The sequence below is a fragment of the Asterias rubens genome, chromosome 6 (genome assembly GCF_902459465.1).
Source record: "Asterias rubens chromosome 6, eAstRub1.3, whole genome shotgun sequence".
NCBI classification, from domain to species: domain Eukaryota; kingdom Metazoa; phylum Echinodermata; class Asteroidea; order Forcipulatida; family Asteriidae; genus Asterias; species Asterias rubens.
Window position 1 is genome coordinate 19,704,131 of NC_047067.1, and position 19,201 is coordinate 19,723,331.

The following is a 19,201-nucleotide window of genomic DNA, read 5'->3' on the forward strand; positions in this document are numbered from 1 at the left end:
TACATAATAATTCTTACTGGTGCTTCAAATCATGTTTCCCTTATTCTGCGATGTATTGTTTTATTTTCGTATCTCTATTTATGACTTTATAAATTAGGTTTGTTTGTCTCTATGTTTGTTTTTTGTGTTGTTTGTTTGTCAGTCTGTCTGTCTGTCTGTCTGTCTGTCTGTCTGTCTGTCTGTCTGTCTGTCTGTCTGTCTGTCTGTTTGTTTGTTTTGTTTGTTTGTTTGTTTGTTTGTTTGAATGTTTGTTTGAATGTTTGTTTGAATGTTTGTTGGGGTGTTTTCTTTGTTTGTTTTTCAAACTACTTTAAGAGAAATAGGTTATCGAAACCCATCAAAACTCTTCCAAAGTACTCTTCCCCTTAACTGTTCTTCCAATTAATTATTGGCAAAGTTAAAAGATCTACCCCTTAATTATAATTTAATTATCTTTGTTTCTGAGAAATTTAGTTAATTTGATGAGATGACTAATGTATGCCTATGGGAGTTACACAGGAAGCCCCTCAACTAAAAGCTGTCCAAGTATTTATGTTTGTGATAGTTGCTTACACTTTAAACAAACCAGTTATAAAGTGTTGCAAAACTGTGCAACAAGTTGATAAACAATGAGAGAATTTAATTTAGTTATTACCTACTGTTTCAGATGAGAAACGGTGCACATTAAGTCATGCTCGGTGGTGTTATCAGACATTCTCAAGATATCATTTGAGGAGGCTATTTAATTAGTTGAACCATTGTGTATTTTCTTCTGGTTAGTTTTTCACTGGGTACAAAGCTGTTTCTTACATAATAGAAAACAAGGCCACCAGCTGATATTACATTAAAATTACAACTATTTGTTGTGTTTTCTATTAAAATTGTATAATCTTACGATACCTTTTCAGTTTTTACATTAACCACAATTTGTCGCATGTCAAATTCTCAAAAACGCTGAGTAATCTTTCTTTCTCGCCTCTGCCCTGGTCAAAATTTGTTATTTTCTTTCAAAAATATTTGTGTTAATTTTAATATTGCATGAACAGTGTAATATAACCTTTGTTGTAATTTTATAGATATAGATACATGACATACACTTCAAGGTTTTCAAGTTGTCAATTTGATAAAGCTATTATGACAATGTGACCAAATTGAATTTCCCGCCAGTTTTTCGATATATTGCTAATGGTTTGAACATTGTAAACTGTCTTCTGTCACAATGACAAAAGTTTGGCGAATTCAGAAATCTTTATATTATACTCAAATACTCGTGTAGTAGTATCCCTTTTTATTTGTTAGAAATGTTGTATGGTTAATGCAACGATGTAACAAACAAAAACACAAGTACATCTCCTACCTAAAATTCACCATACAATGTCTTTATTGTAAGTTAATATTATTGGCAATATTAAGATAATTATTAGTCTGTTTAATCAGTACTCTGTGGAACAAAATTTATCTTAAAATAGAAAATTCCCATGTACTATTATAAATTGAATAACTTGATATCAGTAAGATGACATACTTGATAATTATTGTATTCATTGCCATAAATTAAGAGTTCGTTGAGATTTGCACATTGTCTTCAAAATTCCCATTATAATGGGATTGTGCTGTGGTCATCGGTGTGGTAAAAATAATGTTAGTAATGCGTACACATTAATTATTACGTATGTTTATTTCGAAAAAGAAATACAAGCTGTTGCACAACGGCCTGACGTTTCGACCGTAGCGGCTTCTTTCTCGAAGGCTAATTTTTGCTATATCTCATCAGACTTTAGATGTCACGTGACTAGATGAGGCAAACTAAAGCTCGTTACGTCACATCTATTACATGCACATATTTTGTAGGGAGTTTATGTAGGACAGGTTCGGGGATACGGCTCATTAAAGAGTATTCTAAGAATTTCTCTTACAAATTGAATTTCAAAAAAGACAAAGAAGCAAATTTTAATACCTGGATAGTATCCTTGACCTTTTTGTATGGATTTACCCGGTCTGATTAACTTCTCTTTTGGTTTCTTAAGACCTTTAATAACTGGGGATAATAATTTTGTATTTACACTACAAAGAAAACCGATCGCCTGTATTATTTTGTTTTTGGGTTATTTCACGTAGGTTTCTTAGGAGGAAAGTAGCATTATGCCCCGTTTTTAAAATAAACTTAACCACGTTTCCGTCAAATTTACATTACACCTGATTGTCAAACTGGTTCTTTACTTAAGTATTTTAATATTGGTTGAATAGGGGGGCCTTTCGATGGTCCTTGAAACAAATTTGCGCTTGGTTTTCGTTTTGTTTGTTTTTAGTTGGTGGGTTTGTGTGTTTGTTTGTTTGTTTGTTTGTTTTTTTGTTTTTTTGTTTATTTGTTTGTTTGTTTGCTGGGTTGTTTGTTTGTTGTGATTTTTTTGTGGGTTTTTGTTTTTGTTTTTTTGGGAGGGGGAGGTTTGGGGGGTGGCGTCCTTATAGTGTTTTAACGAAGATACAACATTTCAATATATAGCTCTGTAGGTCGGGTACCAAACTATGATAAGACAGTACGTGGCTTTCATTGTGAATCTGCTACATTACGTTATGCGTCCATCTTGGTTTTCCTCCACTCATCTCAATGAACTATTGAGGAAGAACGAAACCAAGGCTGCAAGGGAATCCAGTATGTTCCTCCTTTACAGATGAGACAATAGCCATTTCGTTATTGATGTGCACGTCTGGGGACCTGACATGAATGACCATACAGAATTGTTTGCTTGCAGTTTTAGCATTATATGTAATAACCATTAAGGTAAATGTTAGGCCAATCACTGGAATTTAGTTCTTCCATCAATTAAACGTGAATATTTTGAAAATTATTGATTACTTTCATAACTTATTATACCCTAATTTTTGTGATAATATGGCAATAATTCAACATAATACTTACTGGGTCACATAATAATGTGTGTTGTATGAATGTAAAGCATGTATTTTCTCTAATGTCTCTAAAGTCTCTGCTGTACATGTTCATGATTGCGTTTAGGTAATCACTCTTACATTATTATATTTTTTACAACAATAATAAAATGCCCACTAATAGTCCTGAACAAAACACCCTATCTCCTGCATGGTATATACTCATTTTTGAGTTGACGATGTGAGTTAATTGATGCCCCCCCCCCCCCCGTCACCACAAGGGGTATTTAATCCGGAGGTCCAAGATTCATGTCCCGGCTAGGAAGGGCGTAAACCTCAAGTAGCCGCATTACGACTCTCATTATAACAACATATTGCTATAGGACTTGCAAACTTTCTCGGATAGAACAGAAACACAAAATAGAAATTAAACTCGGAACTTTATAACGTACTCTTTATATAACAGTGCCCTTTTATGTGACTGCAGCATGGGCCCAATTTCATAAAGCCTGCGGGTGTAAGCACAAAAATTTGCTTTGCGCAGAAAAGTCTTGCTCAACAATAACTGGTTATAAGTTTACATTGTTCCAATTTGTACCCCCCTCATTTTTTGCTTCAACGGCACAAAAAATTGGCCCTGCTATTATTCAGTAGGTAGTTTAGAGCTCAGTTGACGTCATTTGAGTTTAGTTTCGTTGGTATAAATAGTTCAGCCGTTCTGCTTTATCGATAACCACATCCTGGTATTTATTTTCATTATACCTAGTAGATAGGCATATACATTGTACACCTTGACCAGTAGCTAAAGGGGTTTTATACATTTGGTAATTGCCGCAAACTATTTGTTTCAATCCTATATGTTTTGTAGATATTTACCACAACACTAACCTGTAAAAAAAAATTACTTCAAAAGGTGGTAGCGTTTCAGATAATGCAAAAAATCTGGAGCGGTTATTATTATGTCAACGCATGAAGAATTATCTGCAAATGGAACACATTATCCGAGAAGCGTCACCGCTTCTCAGATTCAGTTTTGAGATAAAAAAAATCTCTTTTTACCTAATGCATTACTTTGAAGTGAACAGTTTCTCATAATGTATTATACTTTCCAAAGCTGCCTGAGCTGCAGTACTCTTACTAAACAAGACATTTTTGATTATGGGGTAGGTGAAGCGCCCCCCACCCATCCTACCTCCATTTCAACTCGTTCATTTTAAAATTGGTTATAACAGTTTGTAAAAACGCTTCTAGTCAAAGATTGCACCAGCGACTCGTGTTAACTGTTATGTTAAATAAAATAAAAAATTTAAATTAAATACTAAAAAAAAACAGGGCCCTCAAGTTTGTTCTGACAGCAACGCATCGACAACTTGTTTAAAAACATTGGCAGGATTACCGAAATTGTTAACTTAGGAAGTAGCCCTAAAAGTCCCCCCCTTATTAATAAACACATGGGCCCGCCCCTGGTGGGTTTAACTCAGACAAGTTTATAGTCCCCGCCTCTAAACTCGGTCCGCGGATGGAAGCTTCCTAGAGTAGAAGGTGTTCCCCTATCATAAAGTATTTCTAATTCAGGAAATAACAGAATGTCGGTCAATGATTAAACCAATTTAGATATAACCGCTTCAGTCCAAAGGGGAACTTGACTCTTCGGATAGAAAGTAATTTCCTGGGCGAGCAGTCAAAACAGTGTCTTATGTTTGCTTTGTGTTATGTGGTGGCTGTGTGGACTCGTAACATTCACCCTCACGAAACTTCACTGACACCCCTCTGGTGTGAGTTGACGAGGCCTAAACGATGACATCACCCAATTGCTGGTTGGCTATTGTTTGCTTTGGACGTGAGGAGAATTATTGTATTGCATAGGTATACGAAACTCCGTTGTCATCACAATGGAGATTATAAAATAATTACATGAATTATTAATATTACAGGTGACATGTAAACTGCGTCTACGTACAGTAGTGCGTGACTGGACATGTGAGATGTGGCGCTCGGTTTGTATATCAGTTGACACCTCTAATTGAATTGATTGCATATGATATGTGCGTTGATGCAAAGCATATTTAAATGTTGACACATTAAAAATGAATATGACTTCTAAGTCAAGGATTAGTTTGATTAGAATCTTCAAACTATGATTATTAATTTTGTTCTTGTACAATATTTGTCGTATTATCAACAATTAACTTTATAGTCAATAATTAAAAACATTTCTGTATAATAATTATATTGAAATGACATGTCAAGATACTATTGTGAACAAATAAGGAGATAAATATACAATTTCTTTAGTCAAATTAACCATTTTATTCACTACATGAAGTCACGGAGAAAAACAGTTTTGTTATTAAGTAGGTGGTTAAAATAATCCACAAGAACAATAGTGCCATTGATTTGTTGTCTTCTAGAAACTTATTATGGTAAATCAGCAAATTATTGTTAGTCATTTTTATACAATAAAAGAAAGAAACAACTAGATAAATAAATAAATATGAATAATACATGCTGGGGGCGTTCCCATATTTAATTAAATGTTTCACAATTTATTTAATTATTTAAATACCGTCAGTGTTTTTATCAACAAATGTAAGAAAATTTTTGGCATTAACTTATCTTTGTAAAGCTTTATTCCAAGCCATATTTTTCTATTTCCATTTATTTCCAACTTTTCAATAGTAAATAATCGTCCCGCGCTTTTCTTCAAATCTAGCTCGTCACAACTGATTAATAATCATTGAAACCTACTCAGATTGTTTAAAAGCGATGACTAATTGCATAAACTCCCTTACCCCAACCGTTATATTTAAATCAGGTATTACTTAAAACAATGGTTTATGATCAACTATGTATTTTTCTAAGGGAGAGTTTTTATTGGTGTAACAGGTGCAAAATAATTGATTGATTAAATATTAAATTCTCCCAACCGACCAATCCGCGTGGCCCCACCCCCTGCAGCGCTACGCTTGGCGCTGCTGTCTGCCATACCACACGTCATTCCACACATACTTTCTTCCCCATCGCTGGAACGCCAAAAATCCTCACCAAAATTGCTCTTTTTACCGGGAATTCCGTCCTGAATCTCACCGAACCAGTGCCTTGGTTACCTGATAAGCTCCACAAAAGATTTTTAGGTAAGTGGTTTTCTTTTTCATGCTTATTCGAGAGGTTTTCGATTGTGACTCGCAGGTGAATTTGGCGCATCTTTCGCATTTTTGTCATATTTTCCGACTCACGAGTGCGGACTTCCGGAACAAGTTTCAAACTTGTGTCTCATTTTCCTGCTTTGGAAATCATCGCAACGCTTCGTCTCACCGATGACTAAATGGCATCAAATGAAAGAGAAAGTCTTCCTTTCCCGAGAATGCACCTTTTTGTGAGGCCATCGTTAGTTATACTGGAGATAGCAGAGGCAATTTTGGACCCCTTGACTTGCTTCGTGTTGTGGACTACTTAAAAAATGTCTCCCAACATTGTTCGCTCGCATAGTTGGCAATCCTACACTACACACACAGAGCAGTGGTACACAACAACATTGTATGCAGTATGCACACAGGGGCTGTATACATACACGCTACACGCTATGGAGGTACGGTGTATCAACGGCGGCTGCATGGCCTCAAGTTGGCCCCTGCTTGCCGCAGTTTTGTCTCCAAATTTGGCATTGGGGTCGTACTACCCGAATAACCTCTCGAGGGGTCTCCGCTGGGGTTTTTGGTCGGGGAGTTTCGGGGTAAAAATATGCACAAGTCTGAGGTTATATCTGTCGTATGGGAGCTTGTGTTTTATATTTCTGTGTTGGTATGTTTTGGTGACTCATTTTTTGTTGTGGTTTGCGATTTTGCGCCATGAACGCATTGTCTGTGTGCGGTTGAGTGAATAATGGCACAGTGCATCAGCTGGCACTTTGTTCAGAATGGCGTGAATTGGGGAATCTGTGCGCTTCCAAGAAAGATAATTTTTATGGAGCGAGAATGGACTTACGGACGTACAAAGATATTACATTGTTTACATTGGATCTGTCATTTATTTATCAACTGGATTTTGTTTTTATGATTATCGTTGATTCACAGTCACAGTGTACTATTTTCATGTGGTGTGTTTCAGATCAGTGTGTATGGCCATGGTACTGGACCTCGCTCCATTGACATACTGTACATGCACATGTGTCATGTACCGGTATGTTTGATGTAGTTAGAAATCCAGCAGAATATAGATCATTTAGTGATTTCTGTCGCAACAAGTTAGCTTAATTTTTATCACAACTAGGTGACATTTAATAGCGAGCCGAATTTGCAAAATTTACACTAGACAGGGGGTCCGACTTTCACCTTTTTCAACATCTAAGGCCTCCAGTTTGGACAGTTTAGTTATGTGCAGAGTTTGAATAAAATCTTCCCAAAGTCTGAAATATTGTTTGATTAACAAGTGATCACAAGTATTTTTTCCATCATTTGTAGTAGAAAATAAACTGATTTGAATTTAATTAATTTTTTTGTTTGAATGAACACACTTAGTATATAGTATAAAATCCATCTCATAATTTAGAGATTTGTTCAAATTCTGAATTATTAGCAACATTTTGTTTGATACGGTACTCATTTGAAGGACTGGCATTGGAATATGAAAGAGAAATTCTGATAAAAAATGTGATGATTGCACATTTTGGTGGAAATTTTTACAGAGATTTTATGTGTCTCTCTACAACTGTAGGATTAGAAAGCATAATTCACTTTGAGACCAAACGCCTTTTACCGAATACCCGGGGTGGCCTGTAATGGCTGCAGGATTTTACCTACTTCGCTTAAACAGGAAAGTCAAAGAAAATAGTTCAGACCCAATTAAACTCTGTCAATATTGTCCATGTTAACATAGAATGTACAATTCTAGCACACTCAATGTATTTTTGTTTGGTAAAATTGTCCTGACATTTATTTCCCTGAAAATGACGGTGTAAAAACTAATAAGTTTAACTATTTCAGGGGTTTTTTTCTGGGAGGAAAAACTAAAATTTTGTAAGTATGAGTAAGGCCATAAAGCAAATTGAAAAGTGTTGAGGCATTTTTTTGCCCCTTTGAGAATTTTTTTTGGTATGAAGTCTGTGCATTCTTGCATTTGTGATTGTCATTTTAATTGTTGGGCAAAAAAACAACTATAAGCTTCAATCTCCCTGCTAATTTAAAGATGTTGATGACTTCTTATGGTGTTATCGAAGAACCTCATTTCCGGCTTTGTGCATGTCCGGCAACCCGTTTTGAGTACATAGCAACAGGAGAATTCTCTGATCAAGTCATTCAAAACAAAAACGTGGCGACCAAAAAGGTGTAATTTGTATGGAAATTGAAGTCAGAAGCCGGCATTGTGGACTTTAGTCCAAGTTAATGGCTCTACTCCGCTTGACTCTTGTGTTCATTAGGATGAGCTTAATAATCTCAGAGCGCAATACATCAGCGTGAAACACCCTAAGTGAGCTCTGTTGTTCGAGGGAAGAAAAAAACACTTGGCCAAAATGAAAAACACATTAATCAGCAGCCTTAAAAGATAATGGAGTATAAGAATGAACACTAAACCCACAGTGCATATTTCTGTCGTTGAACAGTCTTCGCAGCACTGCTTTTGGAGGACAGTTGGAATCGATAACAAAATTAACATTTTTTTCATCTAAATACAGATATTCTAACTTGTATTTCAGCCCAATGTTGCAAATTGCCACAACATTTCTCCAGATAAGAATGTAAACCCTGCTCATTGGTCTACTTCTACAGCACTGAAGATACTGTTGCAAAAAGCCCCTTGAAATCTTTAACCCCAGGAGAGAGATTTCAAAGTTGAAAAGGCCAGCAGTTTCAACATATTATCGTTTATGACCAGTCACAAATTGTACATCATTTTGGCTTTTAAGAGGTATTTTATTCTGGTTAGCGTAATTTTGTTGTGATAAGCTTATTTTTCCTAAAAGCAGCTCAAGATGAAATTTGGCCCCGTTCACTTTATATTTGCTGCGTTGCATTATGATGCCTTTGCAGGGTGCCCTGAGATTGGTCAATGGCTGTTAGGAATTTAAGAATCAGTTGTAACAGTTGTAGAATTGTAACATCAAGAGAAATGATTTTTCAAGTTGATTTCAAATAGATTGGGTCTGAAGTAGTTTGCGCTAATTTAGTAACTGGCCAGCAGGCCCAGATTAGCTTTTCATTTCACTGGTCCAATATAAACAGGGATGCCTTTCAACACTGAATTATCCAGCCAGACCACAAAAAGTGTCTTTTGACTGGTCCTCAGGTGTTTTAACTGGCATTTGGCCAGCTGACCACTGTTAAGGGAGACCGATGATGTTTATGTAATTATCTTTTTGCCAAAAATGAGGAGATGTACATGCAATGGTTTGACCCCATACAAGGGGTCATTTGACATAAGAGGGTCCCCTGCAGTCTTTCCGTGGTGGAGAGCATGAAATTTTACCCATTTGTTAGATATTTGATAGAGCCTTATCTTATTGTAAAGAAATCAAACCCATACAACTTAAAGTATGGTTACTGTTGCAAAACTTGTTAATTGTGTTGAGATCTATGACATAGTGTACCTTGTTTTCTTGGAAACAATTCAAACCCATAAAAACGGGCCATGCAACTAACGAACTAACCCAGACACCCACAGAAATTCTAATAGACTGTGTTTTGCTAATGTGCCCTTTTGCAAAGTTAGAACTCAAACTAAAAGAATTCTCATGGAAGTGCCCCTGCTCCCTTACCAGAGGAAAAATTGCTCTGCCCCTTCAAGAAAGATATTTGAGGCCTTCAACTTGTTGATTTTATGTTTAGATCTGTTTACCTTGTTTTCAACTTGAAGAAAAGTAAGTATGGTCATACTTATAATCCAGTTTTAGAACGTGTGGATTTTATGTTGAGATCAATGGGGTACGTGCTTTGTTTTCCCAGAAGTCAGTTATGTACTGCTGATAAAACAACATTGTACAGGGGTTTCCCTTAATGATTAGAAAACACTTTCCTCAATATTTAAAAAAGTCTAGTAATATGCAGGGCTGTATGCTTCGTTTTTGAAAGGGCAAGAGCACCAAGGCATTTTCTTCTTGGTAAAGGTCATGGTAAAGGGCACCCTATGATGAAATTGCAAATTTCTACTGTAGCATTTCAAGGGCACAGAGGCAATCGCCTTCGTTGCCTCCCGTGAAGTATCAGGCCTGAATATGATAGCACTTTATCACACCCAATACCATTTATTGGTGACTGGAAGTGTCTATAATTTTTTCCACATGTATGCAGAGCTACAGTTGAATTATAAGACTTAACACCTCATAAGGGTTTACAGGGTCATGGGGCCAGTAGCTAACCATGTCAGAAACACCAGGGCAACCCCCCCCCCCCCAATCTTTTAGCTTTGATAAGTGTACTGCCGTCGATTTCACAAAACTCTTCCTAACTTAAGACTAATCTTAGGACTTAGGACGAGTCCCAACCCTGCACTGTAGCATGCAGACCATGTAGTGGCAATACATGTAACATCCCATCCCAAGGACGAAGTGATAATGGTGAAGTCTCTTGTTCAAGGAACCAAATGTCCTGACCTGGAACTGGACTGACCCTCTAGCAACTTCGTCTGTCTGGTGCAATAAACCGCCCTTTTAATACTAATAACTTGTACTAGGAAATGCATTATTTGTTAAATTAGAGGACAAAACTTTTTACATTAAAAGTACATTGTTACAATGCAATGATAGTTTTTAAAGTGATATTGAAGCTAGCATGGTGTGCATAATAGGAAGTAACTATTAATCCTACCTCCATGCTATTATGAACTTGCGGGTTTACGCCTAAACATTTCTTATGGACAGCAGTGTTAGCTATGGAATGAGCTGTTCTTGGTGTTTCAAACAGTACTCTTCCCGTCTTCAACAGTTTGGATTAAAGCATCTACTCTACTGCTTGTCTGGCTTGCATCCGTTGCCCCTGATCTTGGCCTTAGTGCCCCTTCAAAAGTGTCCAATAGACATGCAAAGTGAAAATGGTCTTGCCCTCTCAAAGATGAAATTCCAGGCCTGGTTTAGAACCACGTGGTAGAACATAACAACGGCTGATCTTCAGTTGTGATAAGAGACAAAAACATAATATAGGCTAACTTTGATTGTTTTTGGTAGTGTGGTTTTATCTCTTGTTTCTATACTTTGAAAACATTGGAGTAATAATATTGTTCTGTTTATGTTTTATTTTTTTAATGTAGACGCCATTGCAAGGTCTGACCCTGCTTGGCCATGTCATCGGAGAATTGGAGCCAGAGTGCTCCCAGTCAACAGCCTCAACATTCACCGGGCCAGACTAATGAAGAAGACCTGGCAAATGATGCTGAGGGAGTATGGAGTCCAGACATTGAGCAAAGCTTCCAAGAAGCGCTCGCTATCTACCCGCCCTGTGGTCGACGAAAAATCATTCTTTCAGACGAAGGAAAGATGTATGGTAAGGTCGTTTAAGCAATCCTAGCTAATTTTGTTTATGTGTGATGTTTGTGTGTTTGTGTTGTCGTTAAACCTTTCAGAAAGACTCTGCTAGGGTCCAAACATCGAAACCAAATTTCATAAAGCTGTTAAGCAGAAAATACTGCTTGACAAAATTCTTTGCTAAGCAAAAATTGAGTGGGACACCAGTCACAACATTGTAAACTATATTTAATTTTGGCTGGTAGCCGCTTTACAAGTTTTCGTGCTTACAGGCTTTATGAAATATGGCCCAGGTCATAAACTATTTGTTTCATTATTCCGTTTAGTGCAGAAGATTCACTGACCAAATGGTAGAGCGTAAAACAGCTGAGGACCATTCAAATTTCCCTCATAATAGTTGTTAACCTTTAACTCCAACTATATAACTATGACTTTAAAATGTCTTTACTTTGCAAACATGTACGTGCTGTCATGCCATAAACACTTTATTTAGAGATTGTTGCATGGGGTTTTGATTAAAACTCGGCTAGAAATTTTAATTTTAAAAGTTGACCATTGAAGGCGTCCTGTTTGGTAAAGCTGTTTAGCACACAGCAGGGCTTTATATTCACACTGGACTGCAGACCAGATGCCAGTGATTTTGGTGTTAACTCAATGACTTGACAAGTTCCGTGGTTTTTCCCTCTCTTGTTTTTTTTTATATTTCAATATAACAAAACATCACTACAATAGAAGAAACATGTAAGTTATGTTCTGTACTGTTAAATAATATTCAAAGTATTAAAAGTCAGGCCTGATACTTCACGGAGGCAAAGGAGGCGATTGCCTCCGTTGCCCCTTGTCATTGCCTTGGTGCCCTTGAAATGCTCCAGTAGAAATTTACAATTTCCTCATAGGGTGCCCCTGCTCAGTTTGTTCGGCAACATTGTCTGCTTAAATTTTTTTATGAAATACAATTTCAGCTTGGATATTGAGTGGTGACCTGAAAAGAAAAGAAGAAACAAAAATTGCGATAAGAAACGGTGGAATTGCTGGTTGGTTTATCACAGGCACTACATCTATCTATAAGCGATGTATACACGCTGACGTACAACATGAAAAAAAATGTATAAAAAGCTTCAAAGTGAAAGTGTCTCGTTATCGTCCCTATTGGGAATTAGTATAGCCGATATCTACCAGCAAAGTTGGGACCAATTAGTCACATTTTATCTTCCAGGCCCTTCTCCTATGGTGTTGAAAGTGGGTTGGTAAACATCAACCGTTGAGAAAAAAAAGCAAGCTTGAGTTGGCGCTTTGTACGGGGACAGAGAGATGGTCTGTGTCAATGCAACTTTTTTATTGAATCGATTGTTAGAGTCAATAAAACTACCTGTCTGTAATACTGGTGTCAGCTTTTCTGGTCTTGGCGGTTGTTTGTGTTCTTTTGTTGCTGATTCTTAGCAGCAACACTTACTCTGTATGGATGGTAATGTGTTTTGAGATTGTTTTGTTTATTCTGCTGGGGTACTCTTAGACAAAAACCTGTTTACCTTGGTTGTGTGATGCCTATTGATTGATGCTAGAGCTTGGCTTCAATTAAAAAACGACTTCAAGTATTTTGAAGTTTGTGGTCTCATCTTTCTACTTTTACCAACCTGAATGTTATTTTGAGAAGAGCTTTGAAAAGTGTGGACTTGGAATGGATACAAAATACCTCAGTGCATCTTCTGAAAGTAAAAGTAGATTTAGTTTTTGAATGAGAAGTTATCAATTGGATCCTTTTGCCCTTAAATGATTGCCGCTTCTGTACTATCCAACGTACTATCCTACTTATTACCTAAACATATGATGCCTTCATGACGGATGTTTTGCAAGAGTTTAGCAAGAACCGTGTTTCCATGAAAGATTGACTAACTCGTTTTCCTAGGAGGGTCAAACAATAATTATTTTGGCAAATATAGCAAACCAATCATCTTTTTTTTTGTGAACCGAATACTACGTCTTTGAAACCTTCTCGACTGAATTTTTGCCAAAGTCCAGCAAGGACCATGTTTCTATGAAGTAACTTGTGTTCCCTAGGAGGGTCAAAGAATAATTATTTTATTTTGGCAGACCAATCGTCCTCAATCACAGCTGAGAAGCTGTTTTGCGAAGGACACGTCTACAACGTGTCAAGCCTCAGGGCATGCAAGGGCTCATTTGGCAGCCAGGCACACCAACCCATATTTAACCATGGACCACAGCCAGATATCGAAAGTGTTTAATTTTTCCTGGAGGGAGGAAAACTGGTGGGCTTTGAGAAAAAACCCTTGGGGCATTGCAGGAGAAAACTGAAGCACAACTAACTGTGTTCATAATGGCCCTTGCTGGGAATCAAACCAGGGCCACATTGGTGATAGGCGAGCACTTTCAGACTAGTCACCCAAATGTGTCCTGGACCCTTTTCAGAAAGAATTCTTTTCAAAATCACCTTTCTGTTTTAAACAAACTAGCAAGGTCTAATTTGTTTTTGGGGAAAATAAAATAAATTCTTTCACTTTTAAATAAATATAATTCAAGTCTACACATCTACCATTGATTTATGTTTCATATTTTAAAAAGAGAGTTTCAAAATACCAAACCTGACAGACCCTATGAGAGAGTTCTCCAAATAGCCAATTAACCAGAATCCCTAGTTTTGGGCCAGATTTTGAATGAATCAGACACAGAAATTGTGAAGCAATTATGTTGCTTTGCAAGGGGTCATGCATATTCATTATCAGAGTTCAATGTTCCATATGGTGTGGGATTGTGTTGAACGCAGCTAGTGTTTTGCCCAGGGAGACAGTGTGAAAGTGCCTGAGAAGAAATTTATTTTGGAAAAAGTTACTTAGTAACCTGAAGATCTGTCAATAAGGTTTTCCCCTTCAATGCTTCTTGTATAAAATGTTGTCGGCGAGACAAAATTGTTGTTTTGAAATATCAATCTACGTACATTAACATTCTTTTTGGCAGTGATGCATGCTTTGTTTTGACTACCCATCAGACATTTCTTATATTATCTGTACAGAGATGTATCCGAGTTGATTAGAAATGCAATATTTACGGATGCACTTTGCAGGTCTTGAAAATTCTTGTCGCATTAGATATTATAACCCTTTGTGGACATTGTCCTCCCCTCCCTTAATGGCTTGTGATATTAAAATGCATTTGTAACAACTTGGGTCAATATTTGTTGGCGGTGCTAGCCTGCGGTTGTGACCATTGCCTGTCCTATAGACGCCAAAGTCTGTATTTTTATTTGACGTAATTGTAATGAAGCAAAACGTATATAGCGATCCGTAGTACAAACACTGTACAATGTACTTATCATGTTATCATCCGTGAACCTTTCAATTATGTAAACTGTTTTTGTGCAGAGGTGGTTCATTTCACTCGTAAAAGCAATATGAACGATAAGTAATCGGGTCAGTTTGAGACAGTTGATCAATAGAAGCTTTCTCACAACCTTTGACAGTATCGCCAAAAGTCGTCTTCGTTAACTTGACCACTGTGTACAAAAGAAAAAAAAATTATGTCAGAACATGATCTGAAAATCACGGTATACGTACTTCCCCGTTCAATTTCGTTATTACTTCCTGGCGTATACAATGAGACCTAGAGAGTACTCTACTCTTTATCGAAGCTGCCTCACTCGAATCCCCCCCCCTCGCTTTGTACCTGTTGAAAATTTCTGTAAAAGGTTGCCACGGTAACCATCAGGTTGGAATGCTGTCAGACAAAGGAACAGGATACTGTGTTGTAGTAGTCGAAGAAAGGATGGACGGGTTTGATGGATGACAGGGGTTGTGTGTATGTACATGTAGCTAAATGGGAGGGAAAGATTATGACCGGAAGATGGGTGCTTGTTGGAGACTGGCCACGAGGGGATTGGCCCGGCGTTGACTTCCCCCCTAGATCTCCCTGCCTTCGTTTAACCCTGCAGGTTAAGTATTCATAGAATTTGATCCCTGGTGGAGCGAAGGGTTTTGTGATGATGAGATGTTATCCGATGCTGCAAGGTGGTGGAGCTACAAACAGTCTCGATATTATTTCATTCATTTAATTTTTTGTTTTAACTGGTTGTGAAGCCAAGGTCTCTCAGAAAAGCAAACTTAATATCTGCAGTAGCCAAGATCCCAATGGAGAGAAGACAAGGAAGGAAGTTTCAGTTTTTACTTTTAGATGTTGGAGGGAAATCCCCAGAGAATTCTTCAAGGGAAACATGACTCCAATCTTTTATTGTTTGGCAGGCTTCTTGTTTTCCTCTTGTTCAAATGAATGCATCGGACCTAAGGTTTGGAAAGAACACAAAAATCAACCCTTTGTTAAAGTCAACTCATAATTTTTACTCAACTTGCCCATTGCTAGAACTCGTTACTCAGTCATGAAAAATTATCTTTTAACCTTCATTTTCTCTGATTTTCAATTCTTGTTTACATTTGAATAATGATACGAGGCAAATGGAATCTCAGTTGTGACTGCTAAATGATGATGAGGATAAATAAACAGGTCTTCTGGTAATTATTATGAATCATAAAGTGCAAGGTTGAGTAGCTGTAGTGTGATTTGAGAGATAAACAATGCTGCCTTGTACACAGTAAAGAGAAACGTTGATATAAATTATGATGAGTTATTTTAGCGTTGAGCATCTTCGTCAAGTTGTGATTGGTTTGATGCCTTTTTTGTTGAGTAGTGACGCCCGTCCAAATTGTGTTTATGATCGTGGAAATGGATAACAAGATGTGGCCATGGATGAAAGCTGAGCTTGCACACTGTTTCCAATAGAATGTCCTTACATATAATAGCAGTACATGACAAAACACTGATAATATTAATCATTGGTACTGAGCCAAATTTCAAAGAGCCGTTTCAGCAGAAAATATTGCTTAAAATTCTTCTGCTGAGCAAAATTGAGGAAGATACTCAGTCACAGATGTACATTTCAACATCGTGTTATTTTATACCATGTCAAACAATACCATCTGTGCTCACCAGAACATTTGTAAGCAGTATTTAGTTGTGCTGAGGTACTTTTACGGCATGTACAGGTAAGCACAAAAAAAACTTGCTAAGCATTACTATTGCTTAGCAGAAACAGGTTAAATTAAAATTTCATAATAAAGCTTGTATTATTAATTTTGGTTTTTACCCATACACCGATGTGTGTTAGCACTGTATACTCAGTACTTTCCTGAGTCCTGTGAAAAAATATCACAGGCATGTTACTCGGGTTGGATTCGAACCCATGACCCTTGCAATTCTAGAGCAGTGTCTTACCAACTAGACTACCGAGATTGCCCGGCAGCTAGAGGCAGTTTGAATCCTATGTTTTGGCAGCGGGTACCGCAACGATATAATAGATGTTAAATTTGCATCGGGGATAAAGAATATTAATTTTGGTTTTTACCCATACACCGATGTGTGTTAGCACTGAGATACAGTGCTAACACACATCGGTGTATGGGTAAAAACCAAAATTAATATTCTTTATTCCCGATGCAAATTTAACATCTATTATAAAGCTTGTATTGTTGTGATTGATGCCCCTCTAATTTTTTGCATGGCATAGAAACTTGCTCAGTAGTATTTTCTGCTTAAAACTACAGCTTTATGAAGTTTGGCCCTGTTCACTTCACCTTGTCTGTTTCTAAAGTGCTGATTGTACTTCTACATGTAAAAATGTATAATCCATCAAGTTAAGGGATAAGCAATTTTTGGTTTTAAGTTCACTTTGACAGTACAATTAATCACTGACCAGCACACGCACACAACAATAAGGGACTAATAATCCGAAATCCCATTAAAAAATAAATGGGCAAGTATAAATCTGAGAGGAGTATAGTTAGGGATGTCTCATTGTCCATGATAAACAAACAGCAGAGCCATTAGCGTTAGACTGGCTGAGATGGCTCATTGCCAGGAGCTGGAATGTATGGAATGCCAGACTGGTTCTGTCTTCCTTTTTAATTAACCCTCGGCCACTCTTGAGTGGAGCGTGTACCTGTGCACAGTGCCGCAAACATCTCATGACAAAATAATAATCATAATCTCTCACTGATTGTGATCCATGGAAGGGAAGTAAGATCGTGATATATGCATGGTGTAATTTGTGTACATTGAGCTGTGCTTTTTACAGCAAATAAAACGCTGAATGTTTTCCTATTTTGGGCACTTTGCGTCATGAGATGGACCGTGATAGAAATGAGGGACTGCTTTCTATGAAGCTCTTCCGGACCACTGTAGACTTTTGTCTTCATTAATTTGTATTTTTAGGGGGAAGCAGGGTAGTTTTGTTTGCACTTTGAATACCTGTGAACTTCTCTGTGATTAAATTTTGAGTGCATATATATATGAGTGAGGCCATATCATCCAAAGTTGCTGCTATAGCTACGGCTACAGCTGTTGCTATGGATGGCCTGTAATACTTCAATGCATGGTGATGTGGTGATATAGCCATAGCCACATCCTTCATGTAATAGGGCCTCATTATGTGGAAGCCAGTCATAAACAGCAGAGCTTGAATTTTACTCTAGACTGTTAACTGAAGACCTGACCCAAAAAACAATAATAACAACAACAACACTAACAACCGCACTGAGTAATATCTTACACAAGAACATATTATAATTTAGGTTCAGATGTTGGCTTTTGGGTCTGATAAACAACTTTCAATTCTGTTGAGAAACAAAGTATGTTGTTTATGAAAGACAAGATTAGATCAGTCTTCCCTCACAAGACTTGGTGCTTGTTGGAATAAAAAACAGTTAAGTGCATGTTTAACTGTGAACTGTCAGCAAGTTTATTTCTCTATTGCATCAGGTCTTGTTTAAAAAAGGAGCTACATGTGAGCCCTGAGGTCCTGTGGATTCCCCCTCCCCCCCCCTCCCTAAAAAAAAACCCAAAAAACAACAAAAACAAGCACTGAGCATCATTGTCCACATTGTTCTTTGGATGATCTAAGCTACAATGATGATGATATGCCAATAAGCCTACAGCTGGGCTTCATCAAGCCTCGGGATGTCCAAATGAAAACATCACAAAATATGACAAGTCCAGCAGGCAGAACTTTACACCATCCCACGAAACGGGTCACAGTGCACTAACTGCACTTGGCATTGAAATACTCATCATAAAGGGCAGTACTCCCAAGAAGTTCACCAACAACTTGATTCATACCAATTGCGACTTTTATGTTTGGAAATTAGCACAGTCCCCTTTAATTTGAAGTGGCCTGGCCCTAAGACAAAGCGAAGATGGAATGCCGCGACCGGGGAAACAACCGAAAAATTAATCAAGCGACATTCCAGGGAGACTACTGTGGCAGGATTTCATTTCCAACTGTAGGTGATTGATGCTACCGCACCTAGGTCTTGTTAATAGCCAATCAGAGTGGGGTTGTAGATGCGCACTTGAACGCATGAAGCGACTTGTGCTTTTTTTCATGCACCATGATTATATTGCTTGATGGTTATTCATGACAAAGATAAATATCACCAGCAGGGAAAGAGAGTCTTGGGTACAAATGTGAAATACCAATTTGTAAAATTTGAAGAAGAAAAACAATTCTCAGGCCTGATATTTCATGAAGGCAGTTGAGGCCTTTCTCTTTGTTGCCCCTGGTCATTTGCCTTGGTGCTCCAGTTTGAATTGTTGCTATAGGCCTAAATTTACAATTTCCTAACAGATACATGTAGTGTGTAGGTGCCTTTTACCAACGAGGAAATGCCTTTGTGCCCTTGTCCTTTCAAAATTTAAGCGCTGTGTCTGTTTTCTACATTATCAATCAATAAATCAATCAGTCAATCAATCAAAACAATTTGCGTAGCACTGATATCCATAACAAATTTTCGAGGTGCTTTGAAAAATGTTTTATTAAACAAA

The 19,201-nt window shown here is 37.5% G+C and overlaps 1 protein-coding gene across 3 annotated transcripts in view; it reads left to right on the forward strand.

Annotated features, from left to right (window-relative positions):
* The first annotated feature begins 5,866 nt into the window (after positions 1 to 5,866).
* LOC117291236 (transcriptional enhancer factor TEF-1-like) overlaps positions 5,867 to 19,201 on the forward strand; it is a 38,226-nt gene continuing 24,891 nt past the window's right edge. For all 3 annotated transcript variants that reach the window (XR_004519145.1, XM_033772849.1, XM_033772848.1), the window contains exons 1-2: positions 5,867 to 6,002; positions 11,107 to 11,339. Coding sequence is in view for 2 of the 3 variants with exons in the window: in XM_033772849.1 (XP_033628740.1) it covers positions 11,138 to 11,339 (202 nt within the window). In the remaining variant the exon portion in view is untranslated. The remainder of the gene's footprint in view (positions 6,003 to 11,106; positions 11,340 to 19,201) is intronic.